The sequence below is a fragment of the Mustelus asterias genome (assembly GCF_964213995.1).
Source record: "Mustelus asterias chromosome 26 unlocalized genomic scaffold, sMusAst1.hap1.1 SUPER_26_unloc_13, whole genome shotgun sequence".
NCBI classification, from domain to species: domain Eukaryota; kingdom Metazoa; phylum Chordata; class Chondrichthyes; order Carcharhiniformes; family Triakidae; genus Mustelus; species Mustelus asterias.
The window spans coordinates 186,822-206,356 of record NW_027590080.1 but is presented as its reverse complement, the minus strand read 5'-3'; the positions used below and the strand labels follow the sequence as shown (position 1 = coordinate 206,356).

Sequence of the window (19,535 nt, the reverse complement as noted above, 5' to 3'; positions counted from 1 at the left end):
GACCATCTGGAGAGACATCAGCGTCACAGGTGAGGGAGTTCCTGAGTACTGGAATTGTCCTATAGATAGCTGGTATTGGGAACTGCCTATATTGAGCTCAAACAACTCAGCATCTTGTCTGGAACTGAGCATAATTTAAACTATAATTATTAATAACAGGTTATTGAGGACTGACAGGGAATGTCAGCGGTCTCTACCTGTGATGCTGCTGAAAGAAAGCCAAGCCCAAAGGAGAAAGAACATTTGCAGATTGCCTGGGCTTGCCTGGACGCGTTTCAAATCAGAATACACAGGTCGAGTAAAAATGAACTACTGGAGATCTGGAACAAAAACAGAAAATGCTGGAAAATCTCAGTAGCTGTGGCAGCATCGTGGAGAGAGAAACAGAGATAACATTGGGGTTCGAACCAAGAGTCATCGTGGACTCAACATGTTTACTCTGTTTTCTTTCCCTCAGATGCTGCCAGACCTGTTGGGATTTTCCAGCACCTTCTCTTTATATTTCAAGAATTGAACAGAATTAGCAGTGACTCCACGTCACAAATAAATTTCCTGAAATATTACATGTAAAATGTATGGCTGTTATGAGGTGTTTCTCGGTGGAATTTTACATGGAAAATTGTATTTGTTGCAGGGTGTCAGAATACCGGATCGTCTAACACCACCGTGGCTAAAGGATCAGATCCAACATCTTCAACAAGAGTGAAAATGGATGCGGGTAGGTACAGAAAATAATTAAAATCGTAATTTCTTACAGGACAAAGTTCCAGATTTTGAGCAAGAATCAATGGTTCAAATACAAAGTTAAAAGAGAACAGGGTCTGAGCAGGAAGAGGAATTGAGTGACCATCTGGAGGTTCATCCCAGTCACAGATGTAGGGAGCTCATGAGCTCTGGTACTGTCCAATAGATAGCTGGGGGCTATAAGGTGAATCTAGACAGGGACGAAACCGGAAAATCCCACTCGAGATCAACGGACCTTTCCATGATCTGCCCCTCCCCCGCTCTGATTCTCCTGCCATGTGTGACGGTAAAATACACCCCAACAAATTGCAGCACGGTTTAAACAGTGAGTTAAGATTCCAGCTGATCCCACTGGACAAGTCAAATCTCAGGATCGAACCTGGCTTAATTGATCCTAACTTTTATTATTTATGTAGTGTTCGGATGTTTACTTTGGATGGCAACGACTGAACTGAGCCACTGACTCCATCCTCCCCGGGTTACACACTGTCTGATCTCACTGACTCCATCCTCCCGGGTTACACACTGTCTGATCTCACTGACTCCATCCTCCCGGGTTACACACTGTCTGATCTCACTGATAAAGTTTCAACAAAATAATAAAATATTTATGAAACAAGGAAAGAGAAACTGTAATAAACTGCTTTCTAGGTATATAAAAATTTACAAGGTAACATGTTCTGAAATCTATTTAACGCTTTGATGTTCTCGATGAGTAAACAGTACATGTAAATCAGTAGGCAAACTGTGGGCAGATACACTACTCTCTGTGGCCATGTGACAGATGTCTCCCAAGCACCCTCTGTGAATTTTCTTTTATCAATCCTTCATTCTCAATGCTGATCTCACTGAGCCAACTTTTTTTTAATCATTCATGAGACTTGGGCGTTGCTGGCTGGCCAGCATTTATTGTTCATTCCTAGTTGCCCTTAGTGAGTTGCTAAGACATTTCAGAGGGCAATTGAGAGTCAACCACAGAGCTGTTGCTCTGGAGTCACATGTAGGCCAGACCACGTAAGGACAGCAGACTTCCTTCCCTAAAGGACATCAGCGAAGCATCAACAATGCTGACCATCAACACTGTTTCCATGGTCATCGGTAGATTCTTAATTCCAGATTTTTAAAAAAATTCAAATTTCGCAAGCTGCCATGGCGGTATTCGAACCCGGTCCCCGAAACATTAGCTGAGTTTCTGGATGAATAGTCTAGCAATAATAAAACTAGGCCATTGCTTCATTTGGACTCTGTTTTCCATATGAGTGATGCAATCTTTGCTGTTGAAGAGCACGCTTTGGAATCTTCTCCAATTGATGATGCTATTGAATGTCTTCATCAAGAAAACACTGCCAGGATTTCAGCCTCTCTTTATTGCATCCATCTGCCCTGGATCACCACATAGATTCAAGCTTCACTTGCCACAAACTCGCTATGGCATGTAGCCATGTCAACAGAACACAATGTAATCAGAAGTTGGTGATAGCTTATTGAATCCTATCGGCCTCAATAAGTTGTCACCAACTTCTGATTATATCCGAGGTCTGGCTTCCTGTAAAATGAATTTAAAATCGGCTTCTTGCGGTTGTCTGTACCTCTTGGGACTTTCACTGCTCCTTTCATTAACAACACTAAACATGACCTTGTTCAGATTCCCACTGTTCGGTGGCACAGTAGTGGGCACTGCTGCATCACAGTGTCAGGGACCCAGGAATCGATTCCAGCCTTGGGTGTCTGTGTGGAGTCTGCACAATCTCCCCAGTCTGCATGGGTTTCCTCCGGATACTCCGGTTCCTCTCTCACTCCAAAGATGTGCATGTTCGGTGCACTGGCCATGCTAAATTTTCCCCAAAGGATATGCAGGGGTGAATGACCTCCTACACTGTAGGAATTCTATGATTCTTTCTTCCTTTGAGACTACAATCTTCCTGGAACTTTCTTTTGTTCTATTCCCTGGTTTCCAAAGAACATTTTTTCTTCTTCTTGGGACCAGCCACCCTGCAATCCCGATTCATGTTTCCCTGTCCTAGCAGTTTACTTGAAAGCTGCTGACCCGTGAAAAATAAATTTCATTGTCAAATCTATGCCCATGAGTAGGCAGCACAATCAAACTCAGACCTCTCTCTATCCCCAGCCACGTTTTGTTCAAAGAACAAACAAAGAACAATACAGCACAGGAACAGGCCCTTCGGCCCTCCAAGCCCGCGCCGCTCCCCGGTCCAGGATTGAATCCTGAATCCAGGATCCCCGCCCAATTTTCCAGCCTATCTACATCCTAATATCCTATCCACCGAGCTGTCCCTCCCAACTAGGATGCTTTGTTCATCACAACCTATTAACTCACCCCCACCCCCCCATTCCAGACCATGTGATCTCCAGGGAGAGGCGAAAACCCAGAGTGAAAACCCCAGGGCCAATATGGGGAAAAAAACATCTGGGAAATTCCTCTCCGACCCCCTGAGGCGATCGAAACGAGTCCAGGAGATCACACTGGCCATGATCAGAAAATACTTCCCAACCCTATTCATTTCCACTTCTGCTTTACGAACACCATCTGAATTCCCTGCCCCCGAGACAGGTTCCCAACTATCCGCAGTCTCGCTCTGCACTGGCACCAGCAAGATGATCATAGAATGAAGCCTTGAAACGAGAAACAAAGAACAATTAGCCCGCGCCGCTCCCTGGTCCAAACTAGACCACTCTTTTGTATCCCTCCATTCCCACTCCGTTCATATAGCTGTCTAGATAAGACTTAAACGTTCCCAGTGTGTCCGCCTCCACCACCTTGCCCGGCAACACATTCCAGGCCCCCACGACCCTCTGTGTAAAATATGTCCTTCTGATATCTGTGTTAAACCTCCCCCCTCCTTCACCTTGAACCTATGACCCCTCGTGAATGTCACCACCGACCCGGGGAAAAGCTTCCCACCGTTCACCCTATCTATGCCTTTCATAATTTTATACTCCTCTATTAAGTCTCCCCTCATCCTCCGTCTTTCCAAGGAGAACAACCCCAGTTTCCCCAATCTCTCCTCATAACCAAGCCCCTCCATACCAGGCAACATCCTGGTAAACCTCCTCTGTACTCTCTCCAAAGCCTCCACGTCCTTCTGGTAGTGTGGCGACCAGAACTGGACGCAGTATTCCAAATGCGGCCGAACCAACGTTCTATACATCTGCAACATCAGACCCCAACTTTTATACTCTATGCCCCGTCCTATAAAGGCAAGCATGCCATATGCCTTCTTCACCACCTTCTCCACCTGTGACGTCACCTTCAAAGATCTGTGGACTTGCACACCCAGGTCCCTCTGCGTCTCTACACCCTTTATGGTTCTTCCATTTATCGTGTAGCTCCTCCCTACATTATTCACACCAAAATGCATCAGTTCGCATTCATCAGGATTGAACTCCATCTGCCATTTCTTTGCCCAAATTTCCAGCCTATCTATATCCTTCTGTAGCCTCTGACAATGTTCCTCACTATCTGCAAGTCCTGCCAGTTTTGTGTCGTCCGCAAACTTACTGATCACCCCAGTTACTCCTTCTTCCAGATCATTTATATAAATCACAAACAGCAGAGGTCCCAATACAGAGCCCTGCGGAACACCACTAGTCACAGGCCTCCAGCCGGAAAAAGACCCTTCCACGACCACCCTCTGTCTTCTATGACCAAGCCAGTTCTCCACCCATCTAGCCACCTCCCCCTTTATCCCATGGGATCCAACCTTTTTCACGAGCCTACCATGAGGGACTTTGTCAAACGCTTTACTAAAGTCCATATAGACAACATCCACGGCCCTTCCTTCGTCAACCATTCTGGTCACTTCTTCAAAAAACACCACCAGGTTAGTGAGGCATGACCTCCCTCTCACAAAACCATGCTGACTATCGTTAATGAGTTTATTCCTTTCTAAATGCGCTTACATCCTATCTCTAAGAATCTTCTCCAACAACTTCCCCACCACGGACGTCAAGCTCGCCGGCCTATAATTACCCGGGTTATCCTTCCTACCCTTCTTAATTAACGGGACCACATTAGCTATCCTCCAATCCTCTGGGACCTCACCTGCGTCCAGTGACGAGACAAAGATTTGCGTCAGAGGCCCAAAGATTTCACCTCTCGTCTCCCTGAGCAGCCGAGGATAGATTCCATCAGGCCCTGGGGATTTGTCAGCCTTTATATTCTCTATCAAACCGAACACTTCCTCCTTTGTAATGGAGATTTTCTCCAACGGTTCAACACTCCCCTCCGAGACACTCCCAGTCAACACATCCCTCTCCTTTGTGAATACCGACGCAAAGTATTCATTTAGGATCTCCCCTACTTCTTTGGGCTCCAAGCATAAGTCCCCACTTTTGTCCCTGAGAGGTCCGATGTTTTTCCCTAACAACCCTTTTGTTCCTAACGTATGAATAAAATGCCTTGGGATTCTCCTTAATCCTGTCTGCCAAGAAAATTTCGTGACCCCATTTTGCTCTTCTAATTCCCCGTTTGAGTACTTTCCTACTTTCTTTGTACTCCTCCAGAGCTCCCTCCGTTTTTACCTGCTTGGACCGAACATACGCCTCTCTTTTCTTTTTGACCAGTCGCTCAATTTCCCTGGTTATCCACGGTTCTCTAATCCTACCCTTCCTATCCTTTTTTACAGGCACATGCTTGTCCTGTAGCCCTAACAACTGTTCCTTAAAAGACTGCCACATACCAGATGTGGATTTACCTCAAACAGCCTCTCCCAATCAAGAGCTGCCAATTTCTGCCTGATCCCACTAAAGTTAGCCTTCCCCCAATCCAACACCTTACCCTTGGGACACCACTCATCCTTTTCCATCAGTATCCTAAAGCTAACAGAATTGTGGTCACTATTTGCCACATGTTCCCCTACCAAAACTTTGAAGACCTGACCGGGCTCATTCCCCAGTACCAGGTCCAGTATAGCCCCCTCTCTAGTCGGGCTGTCTACATATTGTTCCAACGAACCCTCCTGTACACATTTTACAAATTCCTCCCCATTCAGAGTCCCTGCCCTCAGCGATTTCCAGTCTATACCAGGGAAATTGAAGTCTCCCACGACAACAACCCTATTTTTCCTGCACCTATCCAGTATCTCCTGACATATCCATTCTTCCACTTCCCTTGGGCAGTTGGGGGGCCTGTAGTACACCCCCAACATAGTGACTGCGCCTTTCCTGTTTCTAAGCTCCACCCAGAGTGACTCGTTACACGACCCCTCTGAATTGTCCTCCCTCTGCACCGCTGTAATATGCTCTCCAACTAATACCGCTACTCCCCCACCTCTTTTGGCCCCTCCTCTGTCTCGCCTAAAACACTTGTACCCTGGAATATTCAGCTGCCAGTCCTGTCCCTCTTTCAACCAAGTCTCTGTCACCGCAACCACATCCAAATTCCTCGTGCGCATTAAGGCCCCAAGTTCGTCTGTCTTACCTGCTACGCTCCTTGCATTGAAGTATAAGCACTCCAGACCTCCAGGCCCAGTGAGGTCGTCCTCCCCCAGAGTGCTCTTCTTCTTTGCCAGCCTTGTCCCAGCCCCAAGCTCGTCCCCAGCCTCCACACTTGTAGACCTAATATTTTGATCCCCACCCCCCTGCCATACTAGTTTAAACCCCCCCCGAACTGCACTAGCAAAGCTCCCAGCCAGGATATTTGTGCCCTTCCAACTTAGTTGTGAACCCTCCCTCTTGTACAGGTGCCATCCTCTCCTGAAAACTTCCCATTGATCTATGAAAATGAAGCCCTCCCTCCTGGACCAGTCCTTTAGCCAGGCATTCATTTGTACCAACTCCCTATTCTTAGCCTCACTGGCACGAGGCATTGGGAGCAGCCCAGAGATGGCCACCCTAGTGACCCTACTTTTTAACCTATTTCCCAACTCCCTGAATTGCTCTCTTAGGATCCCCCTACTCTTCCTATCTACGTCATTTCCACCAATGTGTATAATGACATCCGTTTCTTTATCTTCCCCTTTTAATATGCCTCCTATCCGCTCGGAGACATCCGTGACCCCAGCACCAGGTAGGCAGACTACCATCCTGGAGTCCCGTTCCCACCCACAGAATCGCCTGTCTGTGCCTCTAACTGATGCATCCCCCACCACTATCGCTCTCCTAACCCCTCTCTTCCCTTTCCGGGCCACAGAGCCTGACTGTGTGCCAGTGACCTGCTCACTGTGTCTTACCACTGGAGAGGCACACTCCTCCACACTATCCAAAACAATATACCTGTTTTGGAGTGGGACAACCACAGGTGACCCCTCTTCTAACTGTTCACTCCCCTCCCCTCTCACACCTGTCACCAAGCCCTTCCTATTTTGAGAGACCGCCACTGAAGTACTCCCTGGTACTTTACCCTTCTGCCCTTTACTGCTCCTAACTGTGACCCACGTGTCTTCCTCCCGATGCCCCGGTGTAACTAGTTGCCTATAACTCCTGTTCATTTTATTTCAGCTCGAACAGTTCATCCCGCCCGAGACCCAGGTTATAGCCAAAACCTAAAGGCTGCCTGGCCAATCCGCTTGCCCAGTAAATGTAAAGGCAGATGAGCCATGGAAAACTGCATTTAATTGGCCCCTTAATGGGCTAAAGTGACAGGTTGATTTGTGGCGAGAGTCAGAGGTGTGTCTGCCACTGAAATATTGCATGAGCAATAATGTTGAAACACGTGCCCAATGTCTTCTCCCATGATTTCACACACGTCTGAGTCAGGCACGTCCCCACCTTCTCAACGTAAAATTCTGGCCAATGTTCATGGGTTATTGAAGTGAGCACAGTGAGAAGTCTCACAACACCAGGTTAAAGTCCAACAGGTTTATTTGGTAGCAAAATCCACCAGCTTTCGGAGCGCTTGCTACTCCTTCATCAGGTGAGTGGGAGTTCGGATCACAAACAGGGCACAAAGACACAAACTCAATTTACAAAATAATGGTTGGAATGTGAGTCTTTACAGGTAATCAAGTCTCAAACGTACAGACAGTGTGAGTGGAGAGAGCGTTAAGCACAGGTTAAAGAGATGTGTATTATCTCCAGACAGGACAGTTAGTGAGATTTTGCAAGCCCAGACAAGTCATGGGGGTTACAGGTAGTGTGACATGAACCCAAGATCCCGGTTGAGGCCGTCCTCGTGTGCGGAACTTGGCTATCAGTCTCTGCTCAGCGACTCTGCGTTGTCGTGAAGGCCGTCTTGGAGAGCGCTTACCCGAAGATCAGAGGCCGAATGCCCGTGACCACTGAAGTGCTCCCCAACAGGAAGAGAACACTCTTGCCTGGTGATTGTCGACCGGTGTTCATTCATCCGTTGTCGCAGCGTCTGCATAGTTTCCCCAATGTACCATGCCTCGGGACATCCTTTCCTGCAGCACATCAGGTAGACAACGTTGTCCGAGTTGCAAGAGTATGTACTGTGTACCTGGTGGATGGTGTTCTCACGTAAGATGATGGCATCCGTGTCGATGATCCGGCATGTCTTGCAGAGGTTGCTGTGGCAGGGTTGTGTGGTGTTGTGGTCACTGTTCTCCTGAAGGCTGGGTAGTTTGCTGCAGACAATGGTCTGTTTGAGTTTGTGCAGTTGTTTGAAGGCAAGGTGTGGGGGTGGCCTTGGCGAGATGTTCGTCTTCATCAATGACATGTTGAAGGCTCCGGAGAAGATGTCGTAGCTTTTCCGCTCCAGGGAAGTACTGGACGACGAAGGGTACTCTGTCCACCGTGTCCCGTGTTTGACTTCTGAGGAGGTCGGTGCTGTGGCGCGTCGGAACTGTTGATCGATGAGTCGAGCGCCATATCCTGTTCTTATGAGGGCATCTTTCAGCATCTGGAGGCGTCTGTTGCGATCCTCCTCCATCCGAGCAAATCCTGTGTATACGGAGGGCTTGTCCATAGGGGATGGATTCTTTAATGTGTTTACGGGGGAAGCTGGAGAAGTGGAGCATCGTGAGGTTATCCGTGCGCTTGCGGGTACAGTGAAGTGCTGAGGTGACCGTCCTTGATGGAGATGTGTGTGTCCAAGAATGCAACCGATTCCAGAGAGTAGTCCATGGTGAATCTGATGGTGGGATGGAGCTTGTTGATGTCGTCATATAGTTGTTTCAATGATTGTTCACCATGACTCCAAAGGAAGAAAATGTCATCGATGTATCTAGTGTATAGCATCGGTTGAAGGTCCTGTGTGGTGAAGAAGTCTTGTTCGAACCTGTGCATGAAGATGTTGACATATTGAGGTGCGAATTTGGTCCCCATGGCTGTTCCGTGTGTCTGGATGAAGAACTGGTTGTTGAAGGTGAAGACATTGTGGTCCAGGAACAAAGAAAAGAAAAACACAGCACAGGAACAGGCCCTTCAGCCCTCCAAGCCCGTGCTGCTCCCTGGTCCAAACTAGACCATTCTTTTGTATCCCTCCATTCCCATTCCGTTCATGTGGCTATCTGGATAAGTCTTAAACGTTCCCAGTGTGTCCACCTCCACCACCTTGCCCGGCAGCGCATTCCAGGCCCCCACCAGCCTCTGTGTAAAATATGTCCTTCTGATATCCGTGTTAAACCTCCGCTGCGCCCCCCCCCCCGTCCCTCACCTTGAACCTATGACCCCTCGTGAACGTCACCACCAACCTGGGGAAAAGCTTCCCACCGTTCACCCTATCTATGCCTTTCATAATTTTATACACCTCTATTAGGTCACCCCTCATCCTCCGTCTTTACAGTGAGAACAACCCCAGTTTACCCAATCTCTCCTCATATCTAAGCCCCTCCATACCAGGCAACATCCTGGTAAACCTCCTCTGTACTCTCTCCAAAGCCTCCACGTCCTTCTGGTAGTGTGGCGACCAGAACTGGGCGTAGTATTCCAAATGCGGCCGAACCAATGTTCTATACAACTGCAACATCAGACCCCAACTTTTATACTCTATGCCCCGTCCTATAAAGGCAAGCATGCCATATGCCTTATTCACTACCGTCTCCACCTGTGACGTCACTTTCAAGGATCTGTGGACTTGCACACCCAGGTCCCTCTGCGTATCTACACCCTTTATGGTTCTGCCATTTATCGTTTCGTTCCCCCTTACATTAGTTCTGCCAAAATGCATCACTTCGCATTTATCTGGATTGAACTCCATCTGCCATTTCTTTGCCCAAATTTTCAGCCTATCTATATCCTTCTGTAGCCTCTGACAATGCTCCTCACTATCTGAAAGTCCAGCCATTTTCGTGTCGTCCGCAAACTTACTGATCATCCCAGTTACACCTTCTTCCATGACCATTTATATAAATCACAAACAGCAGAGGTCCCAATACAGAGCCCTGTGGAACACCACTAGTCACAGGCATCCAGCCGGAAAAAGACCCTTCCACTACCACCCTCTGTCTTCTGTGACCAAGCCAGTTCTCCACCCATCTCGCCACCTCCCCCTTTATCCCATGAGATCCAACCTTTTTCACCAGCCTACCATGAGAGACTTTGTCAAACGCTTTACTAAAGTCCATATAGACGACATCCACGGCCCTTCCCTCGTCAACCATTCTCGTCACTTCTTCAAAAAACTCCACCAGGTTAGTGAGGCATGACCTCCCTCTCACAAAACCATGCTGACTATCGTTAATGAGTTTATTCCTTTCTAAATGCGCATACATCGTATCTCTAAGAATCCTCTCCAACAACTTCCCGACCACGGACGTCAAGCTCCCCGTCCTATAATTATCCGGGTTATCCTTCCTACCCTTCTTAAATAACGGGACCACATTAGCTATCCTCCAATCCTCTGGGACCTCACCTGTGTCCAGTGATGAGACAAAGATTTGCGTCAGAGGCCCAGCGATTTCATCTCTCGTCTCCCTGAGCAGCCTGGGATAGATTCCATCAAGCCCTGGGAATTTGTCAGTCTGTATGTTCCCTAAAAAACCTAACACTTCCTCCCTTGTAATGGAGATTTTCTTTAACGGGTCAACACTCCCCTCCGAGACACTCCCAGTCAACACATCCCTCTCCTTTGTGAATACCGACGCAAAGTATTCATTTAGGACCTCCCCTACTTCTTTGGGCTCGAAGCATAATTCCCCAGTGAATGAAGCGGATGAGTTGTAAAATCTGGAGACTGGCAGTTGTCGGTGTTGAGTACAGAGGCAGTTGCAGCAATGCCATCGTCGTGGGCGATGCTGGTGTAGAGTGCTGAGACATCCATTGTGACCAGGAGTGCTCCTGGTTCAACTGCTCCATGTGTGCTGAGTTTCTGTAGGAAGTCCGTAGTGTCGTGACAAAAGCTGGGGGTTCTTTGTACAATGGGTTTCAGGATGCCCTCTACGTAGCCGGAGAGGTTCTCGCACAGGGTCCCATTGCCCGATACGATGGGACGGACGGGTGTGGTTTCCTTTTGTATCTTCGGGAGGCCAAGTTCCGCACACATGAGGACGGCCTCAACCGGGATCTTGGGTTCATGTCACACTATCTGTAACCCCCATGACTTGCCTGGGCTTGCAAAATCTCACTAACTGTCCTGTCTGGAGACAATACACATCTCTTTAACCTGTGCTTAATGCTCTCTCTACTCACATTGACTGTACCTTTAAGACTTGATTTCCTGTAAAGACTCGCATTCCAACCATTATTTTGTAAATTGAGTTTGTGGCTTTGTGCCCGTTTGTGAACAGAACTCCCACTCACCTGACGAAGGGGCAGCGCTCTGAAAGTTAGTGGATTTTGCTACCAAATAAACCTGTTGGACTTTAACTTGGTGTTGTGAGACTTCTCACTGTGTTTACCCCAGTCCAATGCTGGCATCTCCACATTATTGAAGTGAGGTCGGGGGAAGGGAGGGGACGGCCAACCTGGTCTGAATCTACCATCAACAACTCATTTACCGATAAGGTGAAAAGAACAGTGTGAAGGGTATCAGCTGATGTGACTGGACAATGAGAAATATCCAGATTTGAGACGATAAGCAGCATTAACCATCCAATTGGAATAGAAACTAATGAGTACTAATTTACCACATGACTGTGGCCCTGTAGCACAAAAGAAACGATGATCTATATCACTATTTGGAAGCTCTGTCACTTAATTGGAGATGATAGTGTTACCATATTTTTCCCACTTGTCCTGGATAGTTGGATCTGTTAACTTGGGGGCGGCTAGTTTTCAAATGGATTGGATTAAAATAGCCCTCTTGACCTTTTCGGGAAAGCAAGAAATTTCAGGAACACTGAAATTAAACAACAATAGAAACCATTGAATCCCCAGTGTGCAGAAGGAGGCCATTCACCCCATCGAGTCTGCACCGACTCTCAAAGAGCATCTTTCCTAGGCCCACTCCACCACCCTGTGCTCATAACCTTGCACGTTTAACATGGCTAATCCACCTAACCTACACATATTTGGACACCATGGGGTAAATGATCATGTCCAATCCATCTAACCTGCAAATCTATCGGACTGTGGGAGGGAACCGGAGTACCCGGAGGAAACCCACACAGACACGGGGAGAACATGCAAACGCCACACAGACAGTTACTTGAGGCCCGAATTGAACCTGGGTCCCTGGCGCTGTGAGGCAGCAGTGCTAAGACAAAAAATTCCCGTGTTACATCAAAATCGAAATCTATCTGAAGCCAATAAACTGAAGCTAGGTTGTGTGACAAATTGTACATTTTTAATGAATTGATTACACGGATTAATGGAAAGTAGCACATGTGTTGTATCTGCCTTTCCACACATTGTTTCTGGTTCTGCCATTCTCCTCTCTTCCCCTCTATGGAAGTGACCCAGCAGCGAGGACCTGCATGGAGAGTAGCAGAGAGATGTGAGGAAAAGTTTGAATGAAGTGGGGAAATGGTAAGGATGGTGGGGGAAGTGCAAAGGCGAGTGGGGGAAGCGGCTGTCAGGAAACTGTTAGTTTTTCATATGTTTACCAATTACCAGTTCTTAATGCAGCATTGAGCTGGGACCGTGTCTGCATTGGGATTCTCCAGATTAACTTGGAATTAAAGTGTTTGATACAGGATCTCCCAGGGATGTCACTCACTATGATGTCACAGGCTCTGATACCACATCTGAGCATGTGCAGAACGTGTTCCCCCAGGTGTTGTAGCAAAGCAAATAAACACAGCTTTAACAACCTGGTTCACAGGAGGATTCGGTTGTTCGGAATGAGAGGAATGTGACCGTCTGGGTAGAAAATTGATAATGTGTTGGTATTTCTTTGCTTCCACAGATCCAAACTCTACACTCACTGAGTTCTTCACAAATTGCGACGATTACCTGTTGCTTCAATTAACTAAATTTTACCGGGATAGACTGGAACGGGCGATTGAAGAAGGGGTGGAAGGTTTGGCTCTCATGTTAATCGGCGAGGACCATTTCAGTGGACAAGAATATCAGGTAAGATGTAGAGTGAATTCCATCTCTTCACACATCACAAAACCTACAGAATAGAAAAAAAGAAATAATGTGGAAAAAATACCTCAGTCTGTCTACTGCATCTTCCTACATGTTGTCGTTTGCATGATGCACTGAAAATTGAATTGTTGACTAATCATACCAATCAATAGGTCTACAGCAGTCCCATGTTTGGAATGAGACAAACCCCAGTGTTTTAGAACTTTTGGAGCCATAAAAAGGCCAGAATTATTTTGAAAGTGGCAAGATCCCACTGACAGGAACCTTGCTTCAGCAGGTGGTGGGGATCCAGGAACCTGCTGTCCTTATTAAAGGTGGCAGCTTCTACACAAACCTGTCAGCCCAGTCAGAGAGCCGGTACCTCAGCAGCAACGCCATAAGCTGCATCTGGAGGGTGAGTGCAGATCAATGGCCATGAGCCCTGAAATTCAGACAAGTTAGGTCTGGGGGCCAGAGAGAGACCAGACCTCAGAAAGACCGGGTTTCTTTGAGGGCAGGCAGCACCGATGCCTTGGCATATCTATTGCCCCAGAGGATAGGCCCATCTGTGCACCAAATAGTGTCCAATAAAGAGGCCTTCCCCGAGAATCGATTTTGAGGCCACCATCTGGAATGCCATCAAATGCCTTCTTCTGCCATTTTGCCACCATTCCAAGGTTGATCCTGGGTTTACTTTCTCCTCCAGCAATCACTTATTCTAACCTGAACCTGATGCTTACTATCTGTTAGTTAATATCCCATCCAGTTGGACCAGTCCTGCTTCTTCCTCTCCTTTGCTATTAATTTATTATCCAATATATCAACAAAATAAAATTAACTTCTACATCACAACAACATATTTGAACCATTTTGCACTAAAAAAAAATCCAGTCTGACCCATAAGACTGTAAATGTGTGACCTCTGACTGAATTTTGGAAACAATCCGTGAACATGCACTTCAGCGTAAGGCCACAATTGATTTGCCCTTTATTCTTCACAACTCTAGTCTAATGAGTCTGAAATTCTCAAATCTCTGTTATAACATCAATCCATTCATCTTCAGTAACATCCGTATATATTCTCAGGACAGTTTTCTAATTGCTTTTATTTTCCTATAATGGAGGGTCCGAAATAATCCGTAACTGAGTGAAACTCTGACCATGTGCTCTGCGTTTGGCTGGCACTCCTCCCCAGGGAAACATCAGCATCTTGAGCACATCTACTCTGTAGTTTATCTTTAAACTGCTGAAGAACACCCTAAAGCCACAGGACATTGTGTGATAAAGTTACTGGAATGTTATGGATCACATCTATAAGGACTGTTGTCACCAAAAGGGGATTTTGCTCTGAGTTTATTCAAGCAAAGATCTTCAGGGGATGTTTAACAGTTCTATTAAGTGTATTCTTTCCCTTATTTGAATCATTTGTTAACCTTAATGCAATACCATCACAATTGGCCTGAGCTACTTTTTCAGAAAATCTTTGCAGAATAGAAAAATTAAAAAAAACATTTTGACAGCTGTTTCAAACTTCCCTTTGTGGTTCGTGCACCCTTCTATGTGCACTACCTCATTCAGACCACCACTCACGGCTGAGACTTCAGATGTCTTTCTGTCCCTTCTGCCTCTCGACTTTCCTCACCTCCTGAAGACATTTCTGAACACCCTGCTTTGTATTGGGTTCATGGTCCGATTTCTCCTCTCTTTGTGTGTTGTAAACTCTGAATGTAAACTGGTGATGAATGTTAAAACTTTGTGAACATGGTTAGTGACATTTCACACTAACTGTAAACATGCAAAATAATGGTTTCAGATATTTCAGTTAATGATGTGAAAATGATTGAATTGTTATCGTTGGTTGATTTTCATGATTGATAAATCAACAATGTTTCCATTCATCTGTGGTAATTCCTGAGACAGCTACAGCACGGGATTACTTGTGTGCCAAACTGAGAGCGGTATTCCAGCCATTAAATTTAGTTTATTCACATTCATTTGAAGGAATGATGGAATCAAGATGTGTGGAGAATATTCATCACTTTTCAGAATGACATTTCACCAAAACCAGTTGCTGCTTCCTGTCCTCCAAACAACTGGGAAATCCCATCCCTGAGCAAGTCCTTTCCTTCCCTTTCCCAGTGTTTACCTTTCACACCTCATCAATATATTCTTTATTATTCTTTACAGAAAGTCAGTGAGCTCGTGGAGAAGGGAAACAGGGCGGGCAGTTCCAAACTTCTCCTCAATCTGGTTATGGAGAAAGGACCTCGGGCTCGAAGGATGATGTGGGAATCCTTTGTGAAAATGCACCACAGATTACGGAAATTGGGCACAATACTGAGAGAAATACGGGAACTTGGTATGGTAAAATCACACTGAATTCAGTTTCAGACCCAAACACTGCAAACTTTACTACAATATTACACAGACCTGATTTCATGGAAGTTAATTCTTTTCAACAGGTTCTGATCCAATTAATTATATGAAAGTTGGACAAGAATTATCAGAAATACCCAGCCACCTGAAAGGTAAGGGAGGATTTCAGACAATTAATTTTACTTGTGAGAATCTGGGTATTTGAAAGTACATCTTTGCCTCGAGGTTATCAGAATTTGAGATACAGAAATTCATAGAGTCTCGGAGCAGGCATAAAAATTGTCTGGAAATCATCAATTCTTGTGAATTCAGCATAGATCTAAGATTCAAAGCATGTGACTTCTGACGTTTCTTGTAATTATAGGGATATTGCTTCACTTCCTTAAATTCACAAAACCCCGTACATGGCGGGACCCTGATACAGTTTTAAACACTACTCACCCGGCAGGATCCTGAATCACTGAGAAACCGTGTACACACCTGGCAGGATCCTGATTCACTGAGAAACCCTGTACTCACCTGTCAGGATCCTGATTCACTGAGAAACCCTGTACACACCCGGCAGGATCCTGATTCACTGAGAAACCCTGTACTCTCCTGGCAGGATCCTGATTCACTGAGAGACCCTGTACTCACCTGGCAGGATCCTGATTCACTGAGAGACCCTGTATTCACCTGGCAGGATCCTGATTCACTGAGAAACCCTGTACTCACCTGGCAGGATCCTGATTCACTGAGAAACCCTGTACTCACCTGGCAGGATCCTGATTCACTGAGAAACCCTGTACTCACCTGGCAGGATCCTGATTCACTGAGAAACCCTGTACACACCTGGCAGGATCCTGATTCACTGAGAGACCCTGTCCTCACCTGGCAGGATCCTGATTCACTGAGAAACCCTGTACTCACCTGGCAGGATCCTGATTCACTGAGAAACCCTGTACTCACCTGGCAGGATCCTGATTCACTGAGAAACCCTGGACTCACCCAGCAGGATCCTGATTCACTGAGAAACCCTGTACACACCCGGCAGGATCCTGATTCACTGAGAAACCCTGTACTCACCAGGCAGGATCCTGATTCGCTGAGAAACCCTGTACTCACCTGGCAGGATCCTGATTCACTGAGAAACCTTGTACTCACCTGGCAGGATCCTGATTCACTGAGAAACCCTGTACTCACCTGGCAGGACCCTTACACGGCGTGAAACCCTGTACTCACCAAGCAGGATGCTGATACACAGTGTGATACCTGGCAGGATCCTGATGCTCTTAAAACCCTGCACACATCTGGCAGGGTCCTGATGCGCTGCGCGAGCCCGGCAGGGTCCTGATGCAATGTGAAACCGTGTACACACCTGGCTGGGTCCTGAGGCGCTGTGCCCACCTGGCTGGGTGCCGAGATGGAGGTGCATTTCCATACGGTCGCATGTGGCATACAGTTTTCTCCCTCCGAGTGTGCACAGCATCACAGGTAAAAATAGTAAAAATCTGCTATGATAGCATTCAGCCGCTGAGCAATCTGTGCCCCAACTCCTCACAATATCCAGTAATCTGCTTCACAAACATCACTGAAGGATTCAAACGTTGAACGACTCGAATCTCCATTGTTATGCAATCAGGATTACGTGGGGGTTTGTACTGTCGACAATACACGGCAGCTTGGATAGTATTCACCATTAGAGAGAAAATATTACCTGCAAAGAAATCTGCATTCAGTAAATTTAGAATCAAGTGAGGATATGAAAATTTTCTTGGCTTTTGTTCACTTTCAAATGAGATTTCCATTAACTTTTAATGAATTAAATCTGTTTTCAGCAAAGTGGTCTTGAGAATTTACTTATTAAAGCCAATAACAATAATAAACATTTTCTCTCTGTTCTAATTGAAGATCTCCAACAGAAACACAAGCAGACACTCCGGGTACAAACTGAAACACTGAGAGTGAACACTATCCTCATAAAGGAGAAGGTTAAGATTTTCCAGCTGGTTGATCGATACGCTGAGCTAACGGTTATTTCTACTGTTCGAGATCGGACACTTGTCGAACATGAACTGCTGGCAAGAGGCCGAGACCATGAAGAATGGAGAGAGAAACATCTCCGGAGAGAACTGGAAAAAATCCGAACTGATCAATTGTTTCAGAGCAGCTTTTCCCCGAGAAAATCCAAATCTGGGAATTCAGCAGCAGTGAGTGGAGTGCCGGGGATTGGAAAAACAACAATGGTACAAAAGATTGTTTATGACTGGGCCACTGGGAAAATATACCCACACTTTCAATTTGTTTTCCGTTTTAAATTCCGGGATTTGAACACTATTAACTGTAGAATAAACCTGAGGAATCTGATATTGGATCAGTATCCCTACTTTGGGAATATTCTGGGAGAGCTCTGGAAGAAGCCAGAGTGATTGCTGTTTATATTCGATGGTTTGGATGAATTCAAGGACAGGATTGATTTTGCCGACAATCGGAGAAATACAGAACCTCAGTCCATGTGCACAGATCCCGAATGCTGGTGTGAAGTGTCTGACATTGTGTACAGTTTAATACAGCACAAGCTGCTCCCAGGATGTTCAGTGTTAGTGACCAGCCGCCCCACTGCATTACATTTATTGGAAAAGGCTGACATCAGTGTCTGGGCTGAAATCCTGGGATTTGTTGGTGATGAACGGAAGGAATATTTCAACAAGTTTTTTGGAGATCAGATGGTGGCAGCAGCTGTTTTCAAACACGTGGAGGAGAACGAGATCCTGTACACCATGTGTTACAACCCTTCCTACTGCTGGATCCTCGGTCTGTCACTGGGTCCCTTCTTTACACTAAGAGGCAGGAAACAGCAGCAAGTTCCCAAGACCATCACCCAACTATATTCCTACTATATTTACAACATTGTGAAAAACCATGGCCGAGAGATTGAAACCCCCCGTGATGTGTTACTGAAGCTTGGTGAGATGGCCTTCACAGGAGTCTCCAAGAAGAAGATTGTGTTTGGAAATGGAGATTTGATTGAGTACAATCTACAACCTTCCCAGTTCCTGTCTGGGTTTCTGATGGAGCTTTTAGAGAGAGAGATGTTTCTGCCCAGAGTGTGGTTTACACATTCCCACACCTCACCATCCAAGAGTTTGCAGCTGCACTCTCACAATTCCTGACTCCAGATCCCGGGGAGATCGGGAAACTCCTCAGTGAAGCCGACAGTGAGGAAGATGGGCGATTTGAGATATTTCTCCGTTTTGTTGCTGGTCTGTCATCCCCACAGTCAGCTCGACCCCTGGAGAAGTTTCTGGGTCCATTTCTTCATCAAACAACCTGCCGAGTGATTGACTGGGTGAAGGAGAAGGTTGAAGGGCAGATTGGAGAGACACAGACTGAAACTGGGAAGAGGAAGCTCCTGAACACATTCCACTACCTGTTTGAGTCTCAGAATAAAGCACTGGCTCGGAACACAGTGGGATCTATGGAAATACTTTCATTTCGCGGATTGCGACTGACCCCGATTGACTGTGCGGTCCTGTCTCATGTCATTGGACTCTGTGATACAATAAAACACCTCGATCTATGGCGATGCTACATTACGTGTGAAGGGCTCCAGCGGCTGGGACCCGTTCTGCACAAGTGTCAGGAGTTGAGGTAACTGTTTGTTTGGTCTCGTCCCTGATATTTTCATTGAGAAGCCATTTCCTTTGTTCTAATAAAACAGAGACATGTTTAATTGAGAAAGTCAAGAGGGAAACAATGTCCAATGGTCACAGAGAAAGCGTGGGAGAATGGCACAAAGCCATAAAGCTCATTTGAGAGCAGCTGCAGACATGATGGGCCGATTGGCCTCCTTCTGAACTTGTAATAAATCTGATTCTCTGATAAAACTACAGCGGTTCAAGAAGGCAGATTCTCGTGGGCAAATAGGCATGGGCAATGAATGTTGGCATAACCAGCGATTATTACATTCCTTGAGTGAATACAATCATTATTGAGATAAATTTTAAATAATTAGGGGTGTAAAGGCCTCGCTACAAAATTTTAAAAAAGGATATTTCACTCTCCCG

General features: G+C 46.2%; 2 protein-coding genes across 2 annotated transcripts in view; both read left to right on the top strand.

The window, feature by feature from the left end:
• The first annotated feature begins 592 nt into the window (after positions 1–592).
• On the top strand, positions 593–18,540 carry LOC144482095 (uncharacterized). The gene is made up of 6 exons (XM_078201326.1): positions 593–718; positions 12,950–13,116; positions 15,301–15,472; positions 15,576–15,641; positions 17,380–17,845; positions 18,522–18,540. Exons 1-6 carry the CDS (start codon positions 709–711, stop codon positions 18,538–18,540), a joined length of 900 nt encoding a protein of 299 aa, XP_078057452.1. The 5' UTR covers positions 593–708.
• Positions 17,970–19,535, top strand: part of LOC144482099 (NACHT, LRR and PYD domains-containing protein 3-like) — a 34,896-nt gene continuing 33,330 nt past the window's right edge. Inside the window, exon 1 of the mRNA XM_078201332.1 lies at positions 17,970–19,119. Within this exon, the coding sequence (XP_078057458.1) occupies positions 18,947–19,119 (173 nt within the window). The 5' untranslated portion in view covers positions 17,970–18,946. The remainder of the gene's footprint in view (positions 19,120–19,535) is intronic.